The sequence below is a fragment of the Pseudopipra pipra genome, chromosome 5 (assembly GCF_036250125.1).
Source record: "Pseudopipra pipra isolate bDixPip1 chromosome 5, bDixPip1.hap1, whole genome shotgun sequence".
Taxonomy (NCBI): Eukaryota; Metazoa; Chordata; class Aves; order Passeriformes; family Pipridae; genus Pseudopipra; species Pseudopipra pipra.
In genome coordinates, this window is record NC_087553.1 from 35,503,624 (window position 1) to 35,513,654 (window position 10,031).

Below are 10,031 nucleotides of genomic sequence, written 5' to 3' on the forward strand. Positions count from 1 at the left end.
TACTTTTACTGAAAATAAATATGACTATGAAATATCACTTACAGAAAATAAAGGAAACTGTGCCCATAACAGGACCTTTAATGGGAAAATTTAACCCTCCACATTTTTGTTTCTCCATGAGCAGTCTCAGAACGATATGCACTGGTGAAGTGAGAAACAAGTCCCTAGGCCCCAGCCCGGCAAGACGCTCTATCTCCCTGCTCGGGACCGCCGTGATGAGGCGGGGGCAACCTAGGCTGGGTGACGGCTAAACAGGAGTGCAGGCGGGAGCCCCGCAACCGGGTCTCGCTGCCCTCCCCCATACCAGGGAATGCAGTTAAAGAACCAGTCGGTCAGACAGCTCTCTCACAGCACGTTTTTATTTGCAGCGGGGTTTCCAGGGTAGTGCGTGTGTCCCGAGCCCGGGGTCTGCCTGCCTCAGGGATATCCCGGGCCGGGGCCCGGAAGGACGCTTTGCCTTCAGCCCCAGAGAGAGACGGCGGCCCAAGGGGCACCGGGGCTGCCCCTCTCGCCCGAGAAGCATTTGCAGGAGGCGGCTGGGCGCGGGGGCGACGCCGGCGGGCGGGCAGAAGCCCCGGCTGCGGCAGCAGGCGCGGGGTGCCGGCCCTTCTGGCCCCTCATAGCGCCTGGTAGGTCCGTCGGGGCGGCGGCGTCCCGGGCGTCCCCGGCCCCGAGTCGATGCTGGCGCTGGGCGAGAGAGAGTCGGCGTCGCGGAGGGGCAGCCCTGGTTCCTCCCCCGGGGAGAGACGGTCCACGATGCTGGAGAGGCAGTCCAGGCTGGACAGGGAGCTGCTCTGATCGGCGGCGTACGCTGCACCGAGGGGGGGGGTAGGGGGGAAGGGGTACGGGGGCACGGCAGCGCGTTACCGCAGGGTCCTGCGCTGCCTTCCCCAAAATGTCACGGGGAGCGCGGGGGCCGCGGCTCGGGTCGGGTCGGGTCGGGTCGGATCGGGTCGAGTCCAGCTTACCGTGGGCCATCTCGGAGCAGTAGACCGCGTCGAAGCTGCTGCCTCTCGCCGACCAGACGGGGCTGCCGCAGTCGGCCTGCAAGACAGCGAGGGGCGAGTGCCGGCCCAGCCGCCCCCGCCCAGGGGCCAGCGGGACGCTCCCCGTGAAGGGAAAGCGCCCTGAAGACCGGCGGGGTGGGAGCCTCGGCGCCCGCGGGGCAGCGAGGCAGCAGCCCCCCGGCCCCGCTGCTGCAGCTGGGCAGCGCCTTCCCCGCCTCCCCCCGCCCCATACCGAACCCCTCTGCGGCACCGCGCTAAGAGAGGAGGAGAGGAGACGCCTAGACCCCGGGTCTGGGGCGCCTGAAGGGTGCCCTCGGGCAGCGCTACTGCCCCCCCCCAAGCATCCCCAGACAGCCCACGTGCGTGCTCAACGGTAAATCTGGGAAGGGGCCTGTTAAAAAGAAAACCACCCGCCTTTTCCTGATGTCCGGATGCATTCGACCCGTCCCACACCCATGGGACTGGTCCCACGACGGTAGGGCGAGGGGGACCTGTCCGCGGGCCTTCCTGGGGTCTCCACAGCCCTGCCTCCCTCTTACCATCCCATCGGAGCAGCTGGAAGTGGGGCTGGTCGGTTCGGAGCAGCTCTGTCCCGGCAGGTGATAGTAGTTTTCTACCTGTTCCCTCAAGAGCTCCTGGAGGCTCTCGATGTATCTGATGGCGTTTCTCAGGATCTCTACTTTGGGGAGTCTCTGGTTGGGGTTGGCAGTGGTGCATCTCTTCAGGGTCTCAAAAGCCTGGTTCACTTTCTTCAGCCTCCTCCTCTCCCTCATGGTGGCCGCCTTCCGCCGGTCCATTGTGGTGGATTTTCTTTTGCAGGCTTTGCAAGCCCACATGAGGCAGTGACCGGCCTGGTGGTGGCCAGTGGGAGCTCGGACATGCTCCTCTTCCTCGGAGCAGGCGGGCTCGGGGCGTTCGTGGGCGCCGAAGGGGGTCAGGTCCCTGGGCTCAAAATCCTCGGGGAACTCGGCCTCCGGGGAGGAAAGGCAGGAGCTGTCGTAGAAGAGCTCGGACGGGGAGAACTTGCAGCTGTCCATCACCTCCATCCCTGCTGCAAAGGCGTCAGTGCGGGACGGCAGCCACCGGCTCTAGGCGAGGCGCTCCGCAGCGCGGTGGGGCAATTTGCTCCGTAATTAGCGACCCAAGACCAAGTGTCTTTCGGGTGATGCAGGGGGCCCTTATATATACATGGAAAGGGAGGCTGGTCTGCAGCGGCCGGTCTTTATTAGCATATCCCACCACAGCCTCTGCCGGTGGCTGTCTGGACAAGCCCCCTCCACTCCCCAGGAGACAATTTGCTCCGCACCGCTCCTTTGGAGAGCCGAGAGCTGGGCATTTTTCTAATGAACGACCTCCCCAGAACTGGTTGCGACATCTCCGAAGTTTTAACCAATTCTGAGAATTTTCAGTTTTGGTATGGAAAGATAGAGGGGGGCAGTGGACGTGCACAAACCACCGACATTTCCAACAGAGTCCTTCCTCGTCCCGTTGTTCCCATCTCACATCACACGCTGCCTCGGGGAATTAACGCTGAGCATCTCCATAGCATCTACAGTGTCTACTTGCATATCTTTATTTCCCACAGTCCGTGGTCCAGGTCTGTGGTCCAGGTCCTGAAACAATCTACCCTTCTTTTTAGATCTAAGATGTGTTCATTTATATCGAGGACAGCGTTGTCCTGTAGTTAAAGTTGTGTCACCAACTGATTAAATTTACAAATTGGGGGACAAAAAGGCACAGCTACTTATGGCCGGGAGAGACGAGGAGGGGGGAAACCCAGATTTTAGTGCTGTCGGATCGGGCCACGGGGAAAGGTATTCACAAAAGAAAAGTGTATGTGTTTGCTCCGAAACAAATCCCCTTCCCATTCTTTCTCCTACTCGTGTGACCTGGTGCTGCTAGAGACACGACAGTCAAGCAGTGCCTTGGGCTTGCTAATTTTCTGCTTTCAGGCAAACTTGTACCGTTACAGATGCGTCCCAGCTGCCAGTGCAACAAACCCCTCCTGGAAGTGTAAAATTTCTAACCCCGCAATCCCTAAGTAACTTTACACAAGCCGGGGACAAAAGCCTTGCAGATCCCCAGCCGCAGCAGTAGCCGAGCAGAGCGGTGCAAGGGTCATTAGAGTGGTAATGAAGCCATTTAACAGGCATTTGCTAACGCGCAGGAATCCTTTGGTTTCATCCAGGTGGCTTTTGTAGCTGAGGAAAATATTACGAGGAGGCAAAGGAAACCTTCCCTACCTGGGAATAAAATTATATGACCTAGGTTAACTCAAACGGAGAGCAAGTGAACCAGCAGCGGTTCAAACACTACGGAGTCTGTCCGTGTGCCCAGGAAAAAGGTGTCTTCAGTTAGCCTCCCTTCAGGAAGAGGTAATGCGGTGGCATGGCGAGCCGGTTATCTCAAGGAGCCGCTGATCAAGTGAGCAAGGCAGGTAGGGAGTATCTTCTGAGAGAGGTGCCCTGTAGCAGCGCACATCGCTGGAAAGCGATCCTCACCGGAGAGCAGCCAGCAGCTCGGCCGGGGCTGAGGCTGGAGGGACCCCATCTGCTCCTTTTTTCCCCTCCACCACCACCCCCGAATCCCCAAAGGCGGATTTCCACTCTAAGGCTAAAACTTTTCCTAAAAAACAACCATGCACACACCCTTCTTCCTTCGAGCAGACGCGTGATTATCTAAAGTCTGTGGAAGGCTACATCTGCACTACTTTGGTTTATTTGGGGCCATAAATAGGGGGAGCCCCCTTTGAAATGAATACTGTAGGAAAAGCAGAGAGTTGATAAAGGAGTAAAGTTACAGAAAGGGGAAAGCTCAGAATTTCAGGCTTCTGTCGCTCTGAGATGCAGGTTGCTGTTTTGTTGGGCCGCATCTGAAACAGGGCAGTTGTCTACTGTTTTGCTAAGACAGTGTCCGTCAGAAGGGGTTCTGCTCGGCAGTAACTTGAACTCTTCACTGGGATGTGGCGAGCACACACAGAGATACAGACAGACATATATATGCAATTTGATTTACCACGTTTGCGCTGGGTAAAATAGACCTGTTTACATATTCATGTTTCGTGCACAAAAAAACCTTGATCTTTAAAGTGCCGATTGCAGTTCCGATCACCTTTCTTGGTTGGTGCATGCTTGGTTTCTCTCCAAGCATGCACTGCGGATCTCCCGGTGCCCAATGCCAACCCCCTCAGCCCCGCTCTCCTGGCATGCAGAGCTTTAGCTCGTAGCTTTGACTCTTAGCTCAGCGGGGGCTGTTAAAAACCGTGCCTTTCCCAAAAAGTCTTTGAGGAGCCAGAAAAATTTCTTTCCTTTTTCCTTGAATGCTTTTGGGGAAAGGGAAGAAAGCATGGAAGAGTCTGTCATTCAGGAAGAAAAAAAGTCTGTAAATAGTATTCTTTAAGGAGTCCCCGGCTCCTCTGGTAAAGTGATTTCGAAACAAACTTGCAAAAATGCAGTAGGCGAGTGGAACTAAAGCAAGGGGAGAGAAAACACGAACTACAAGGCTGGCTAATGAGGTTTCTGGGGAAGGGTGAGGTGGGGGGGGCGGGGGAGGATACTGCTGCATTTCAGAAGGCTCAAGTCCGGAAAGCGGGAAGCAGCCTGAGAATCAGACACTGTCTGCTCCTGCGGACGGGTAGAGAGAAAACGGTGAATGTGTCAGGCTCTCTTTAAATGATGCTCCTCATCCCAGCCCCCCCCACCCCCACCCCTCGCTCATCAGCAATCGCCGTACCGCACCTACTTCTGGAGGGATTCCATCCCATGTAGGCACCGTTTGCAGACCGTGCCATGTTTTTCCAAGCCCCACACCTTTCTATTTAAGAAAATAAAATCCAACCGAAACCAGAAATCACCAGGCTGAGGGGGTGAGAGGTGTTTGGGGTCCACCCGAGCGCGCCCCCAACCCCAGCCCTTCGGAGCGCCTTGCGCGCTGCCCCGCCGGCCTCCGGCCTCGACAACCGGAGCGCACAGCCGGGCCCCGGTGCAGCGCGGCGAGAGCGTCACTCAGGGATGAAACTTAATGCTGCCAAGCCGCTCCATTCCCGCTGTCGGTGGTTGCCGGCAGCGGCGGTGAGGGCTACCCCGCGCTGCCCTGGCAGCAAAACTGTTTCCCAGTCGGGTTGGTGGGGCCGAGCGCTTCCAGCCGTGTGAGAAACGTTTGGTTCCCCCCAGCGCTGAGAACCGTGCGCACCTAAGTAAACACATTAGTACCTGCCAGAGGGATTTGTATAGAGGACAGCTGAAGAAGGCATTGGCCTCTGTTGGCTCCCTGGGACTCCCAGGAGAGATCAAAGGGACACGAGGGATATTTTAGCAGCCTTGAGACTGGGAAAAGTTGCTAGTTCCTGCTATAGGACGGACGTCCCAGCGAGCACATGGTTCAATTATTCAACCTCTTCCCTCCCCTGCCCCCCACACCCATTCCTAGCTCAAAACAGCAGCGATCCACGCAGGAATTTTTCCCCAGGAAATAGCTGCTGTGTCGCCGCCTGCCTCCCTTGACTTCGAGCTCAGAGAATAAGCTGAGCACGGTACTGGCTGGCTGTCCATCTCCCTCCCTGGATTGTAGGCTATTTTACCAAGGAAAATAAAGATTAAAAAAAAAAATAGAAAAAAAGGGCTTTAAACACGCGGTCGGGTCACTTCAGAGGAAAGCACTGACAACGCGGCGGCACTGCAGACAAACACCCCATCTTCTCCCCCCTCACCTTCCCCCCATCGCTCCCCAGCCCCGCAGGCATCTCGAGCGGGCGGCGGAGCGTTGCCACGCCGGGCCAGGCACCCCTCCGCTCCTGAGCGAGCGAGCAGGTGGTTCCCAGGGGAGCGGAGCAGTAGAGGCGAAGAGGCCTGTGTTGAGTATGGGCTTTCGAGCCCGTCTTAAATGAACTGCATCGGGGAGGAGGCAGGGACAGGGCCACTTGCATTCCCTTAAAAACTTCGGTGACTTTGTCCGTGGCCGCTCCGGAAAAAGACTTGATTAAATCACAAATCTCTTGTCTTTACCCAGTTATTACCCTTTGATTTTGTGATTCCAGCGCCCTATTTGCTTTGGCTGGGGACTTGAGTAAAGATTATCGTTATTAATATCTAACACAAACATCTTAATTGCAAACACACTGACGACCTTCACTGGGAAGCCCGGCATGTCAGCCGCAGCCGTGGAGGTCACGGAGAGTCTCTCTGGGAGATATTTTCTTTATTTAATGAAAAAGACTCTTCTTTAGGCAAACTTACTCTAAACAATCGCTCAAGTTACCATGCTGCTGGAGAAGACGCTGTAGTGGGGGTCCTACCGGGCAGAACTGGTTGTTCGTAGAAGTCAGTGCTGAGTTGAGGGTTAATCTGACATTCGGCTGCCCAGATGTCGGTGCGACACTCTGGCTTTGGGGAGTGGCTCAGCACCGCTCCTACGCTGCTGCGGGCAGCGGGTCCCGCGGGTCTCGGATCAGCGTGTGAACTGTGTGTAGCTCTTCCCGCGCACCTGGAGGGATCAAAACAAATTAGGAAGGAAGGCGACGAGCTGCTAGCCCGATCTGAAATACTCTGTGGCTGGTCAAGTGCCTTCTCTACAGAAGCGAGATGAACCACCTCCCCTCTCTCGCCAGGTCGCGGAGACGGCACGCAGCGGGCCTCGCTCCCCGACGCGCCGCTTTCTGAAGAGTTCGAGAGTTCCCCGCGTCAAAGGGGTTTAATTTGAAAGGAGAAAAAGGGTGAAACCGTCGCGTCACTGTGCCCACCACACTGTCCCGCCGCAATTATTCTTTACAACGGAGCATCTTATTATAGACCAATTAAGAGCTAGCACTTGACTGGTTTAAAAGTCAGACTAGACACGGCGGCACAGAAAAGGCGGTAGGAAGGCACGGTGATGGGAGAGCTGGCTCTCAGGGAAGGCTCTGCCCAGAGCTTCCACTTCAGACGGGTGTACCCATGCCCGAGCCGGCCGGGAAGGGGGAGACTTTCCCGAAAAGCTACTGTGACCTTTCAAAAAACAAGAACAACAAATAAATCAATGGCTAAAGTTGACGAGGAGAGCGCCGCTGGGTGAAGTTGAAGTGTCGTCCCTTTGCTTGCCCAGGCTCTCCGGCGAGCCCTGTGTCTGTGTGCTTACGGCAGAATGTGCTGTTCCCTGGTGGCCACCTCTTCCCGGGGGTATAATCTGTTACAAACCGTAACGCTCTGACTGTGAGCAGCTCGGCTCCACCATCCTCAGGCTGTGTTTTTTCACAACACTGACTGAAAGGCTTCATATGTTGTTACCCTCCCACCTCCAAACCTTTTCGGCCCTTTAACTCCTTCCTTGCCGGGGGACCCCATTCCCTTCTCCCTCAGGCACAAGGAAGTCAAGGGGAGTTACTTTTCCTGGGAAGAAACCACAGCTATCCCCAGACCCCAAGAGAGCAGACTCCTGTCACAGCCTATCGCTGCCCCGTTAGGGCAGCAGGACCATCATTTTTGCCGCAGACAAGGCCTGCATTCAAATCCTCGGTGCCGAAAGGAAGAGGTGGGACGCGCTGAGCCTCTCCCAGCTCAAGGACCAGGGGGGGAGGTGGAGGGGAGGGGGAGGCCTTTTCGCGTGTCCCGTTTCTAAGCTCACCCTCCACGTGCAGAGCAAGGCCGAAGAAGTGTCCCTGCCTGGCAAGGTACTCGAGCGGCCCTGTTGGACATTTTAGGGGAGCAGTATCGCTTTCCAGGGGGACGTGCGTTGCGCAAGCATCGCAAGGAATCGGGCCGCGGAGCGCTGCGGGAACCGGAGAGGCGGCGGGCCTGCCCGTGCTTCCCTGGAAGCCCACGGGGAGGGTTAGGCGGGTAATTCACATCGCGGGAGCGGCCCTAAATAAGGAGAGACGGTCCTTCGAGGAGTAAACGAAGGAAAAATCTATGCCGAGTCCTGCTTCCAGTCACACGGGTCGTGCTTCGGCTACACAAGTCTGACTCATCTGGGCTTCATCTCTCTGAAGTCGATGGCAGGTTTTAACTCCAGTATCGGGTTATTATGAAATTACGAGGAGGGGAGGAAAACACTGTAACACAAAGAGCTTTATTTTACAATCCAAGAAATCCATCTGTTCTTATATACAATATCACATTCCACCATTTAAATATATATGTTATGTTTACAAAAGAAAAGACAGTACTGAAATTATTTACAGGAACGAAACGAGGCAGGAACTCTTTAAATATGACTCACACGAAATGCAACCAACAGCTTCACTCAGACAGGAATGAACTTCCCGGTGAGTCTCGGACAAAGAGGATCACCGGTACACAGGTAAATATCTTAAATTAGGAAAAAAAAAAAAAAAAAAAAAAGAAAGAAAAAAGAGGGGTGGTCTATGCAACACAATTTAAAGAAAACAAAACTCGTGGGGAAAAAAGAACACAAAAGAGGGAAAGTCTATCTGGCTCGAGTCAGTGAGAGCCATTTTTTGGGGGGTAGGTGTACCTTGAATCAACCTTAACAAGGGCCCTGCTTGGGTTTTCCGCTGTGTTAATTTGCTTCGTTACTTGTTTAGAGGAAAGAGGATAGGGGCTCCATCTCGTTAAACATACTACCACAGAACCGGGTTTATTTCTCCACCGCTTCCTCCGCACTGGGCGGTTTGGGCTCGTCGGAAGAAATACTGTCCACTATCGAAGAGAGGCAGCGAAGGCTGCTGGAGGCCGACGACTCGACAACGGAGACTCCTGCTCAACGAGAGAAAAGGGATTAAAGAGCAAACTGTTCCTCCTCCCGGGCCTGCGGCGCGGGGGCTCCAGGATGCCGGAGAGCCCGGGCAAAGGAGGGAAGGGTGAGAGACGGACCGCCGGGGCCTCAGCCGTCGGGGCGAGGGAAAGGCGCTCGGCCTCGGGGGCGGCGGGCGAGCAGGGCCGGCGGAGCGGGGTCCGGTCCCGGGAGGAGTTACCTTCTTTGGGGCTGATTCCTAGGGCTCGGGAATGGTCAGAAACGGTTTGCCAGTCGGAGCTGCAGGTGCTCAGGAAGTCCGAACTGGCGATCTGCGGCACACAGGCGGGGGCGGGAACGGGGAGACACGGGGAGAGGACGAGCTGTTAGTGAGGTGACCCGCGGCTCCCCGGGCCGAGCCTGGCCGGCTAACTTCCGGAGGCCCGAGGACTCGCAGGTTACCAGAGGAGGAGGAGGAGGGAGGGACCAAGAGGCAGTGCTTACATTTCCCTGCTTGGGGCTGAAGCTGAAGGGGTCCCCCGCGATCTCCTGCATTTTCTCCTGCTGATCCAGCCTGTGCAAGAGGTCCTGCAGCCTCTCGATGTAGCTGATGGCGCTCCTGAGTATCTCTACCTTGGGCAGCCTCTGGTTGGGGTTCGCCACAGTCCTCCTTTTCAGAGCCTCGAAGGCTTCGTTGATCTTCTTCAACCTCCTCCTCTCCCGGAGGGTGGCTGCTTTCCGTCTGTCCGTGGGGGCCGACTTTCTCTTGCAAGTTTTACAAGCCCAGATCAAACACTGGCCGGGGAAGTGAGGGGGTTGTAGTCCCGGGGGTGCCAGCACATGCTCCTCTCCGCTGCTGTCACTGCCGGCCTCTGGCTGCATTTGGTCCTGACATGGGGACAAGGTGCCATCGCTGCCTGGGTACAGCGGGGATCCCTCAGCCATCTCCAGCTGCTGCAGGGCTCCATTCTCCCCGTCCAAGTAGAAGAAATAGGAGCCAGTTTCAAAAAGGTCCATCATGCTGTCCCCCAGCTTCTCTGCCTGCTTGAGTTGGGTGGCAGGCTCAAAAACACCCCGAGGAACAACCCAGATGGAATTTAATTAGTGCAATGACATAAGTCCCCTGTGCTTTATATAGGAGCTGCTGAAATCCTATCCAGCTTTTAGCTGTCGCGGTGTATCACCCTCCAAAACTGATTCCAGCCAGTCTTGCGGGCGCTGTCCTGAGAACATCTCCTGTTTAGAAGGGGGAGGGGGGACACTAGGGGAGGGGGACAAGTTTAGGAAAAAAAAAAGGCGAAAACAAGCAAAAAAAACCCTCAAACCCCACATCCCAACTTCCCACCCGCTCCCTAAATG

General features: G+C 55.9%; 2 protein-coding genes across 3 annotated transcripts; both read right to left on the minus strand.

Annotated features, from left to right (window-relative positions):
• Positions 1-343: 343 nt before the first annotated feature.
• MYF5 (myogenic factor 5) lies at positions 344-7,932 on the minus strand. 2 transcript variants are annotated; one of them, XM_064655575.1, is made up of 4 exons: positions 6,242-7,932; positions 1,547-4,630; positions 969-1,044; positions 344-811 (listed from the first exon to the last, which is right to left on the minus strand). In XM_064655575.1, exons 2-4 carry the CDS (start codon positions 2,051-2,053, stop codon positions 618-620), a joined length of 777 nt encoding a protein of 258 aa, XP_064511645.1. In that variant the 5' UTR covers positions 2,054-4,630; positions 6,242-7,932; the 3' UTR covers positions 344-617. The 2 variants fall into 2 exon arrangements, with proteins under 2 accessions (XP_064511645.1, XP_064511644.1); XM_064655574.1 differs by lacking the exon at positions 6,242-7,932 and adding an exon at positions 4,745-5,708.
• A 97-nt stretch (positions 7,933-8,029) lies between these two features.
• On the minus strand, positions 8,030-9,785 carry MYF6 (myogenic factor 6). The gene is made up of 3 exons (XM_064655576.1): positions 9,177-9,785; positions 8,914-9,004; positions 8,030-8,695 (listed from the first exon to the last, which is right to left on the minus strand). Exons 1-3 carry the CDS (start codon positions 9,690-9,692, stop codon positions 8,577-8,579), a joined length of 726 nt encoding a protein of 241 aa, XP_064511646.1. The 5' UTR covers positions 9,693-9,785; the 3' UTR covers positions 8,030-8,576.
• Between the last annotated feature and the right edge of the window lie 246 nt (positions 9,786-10,031).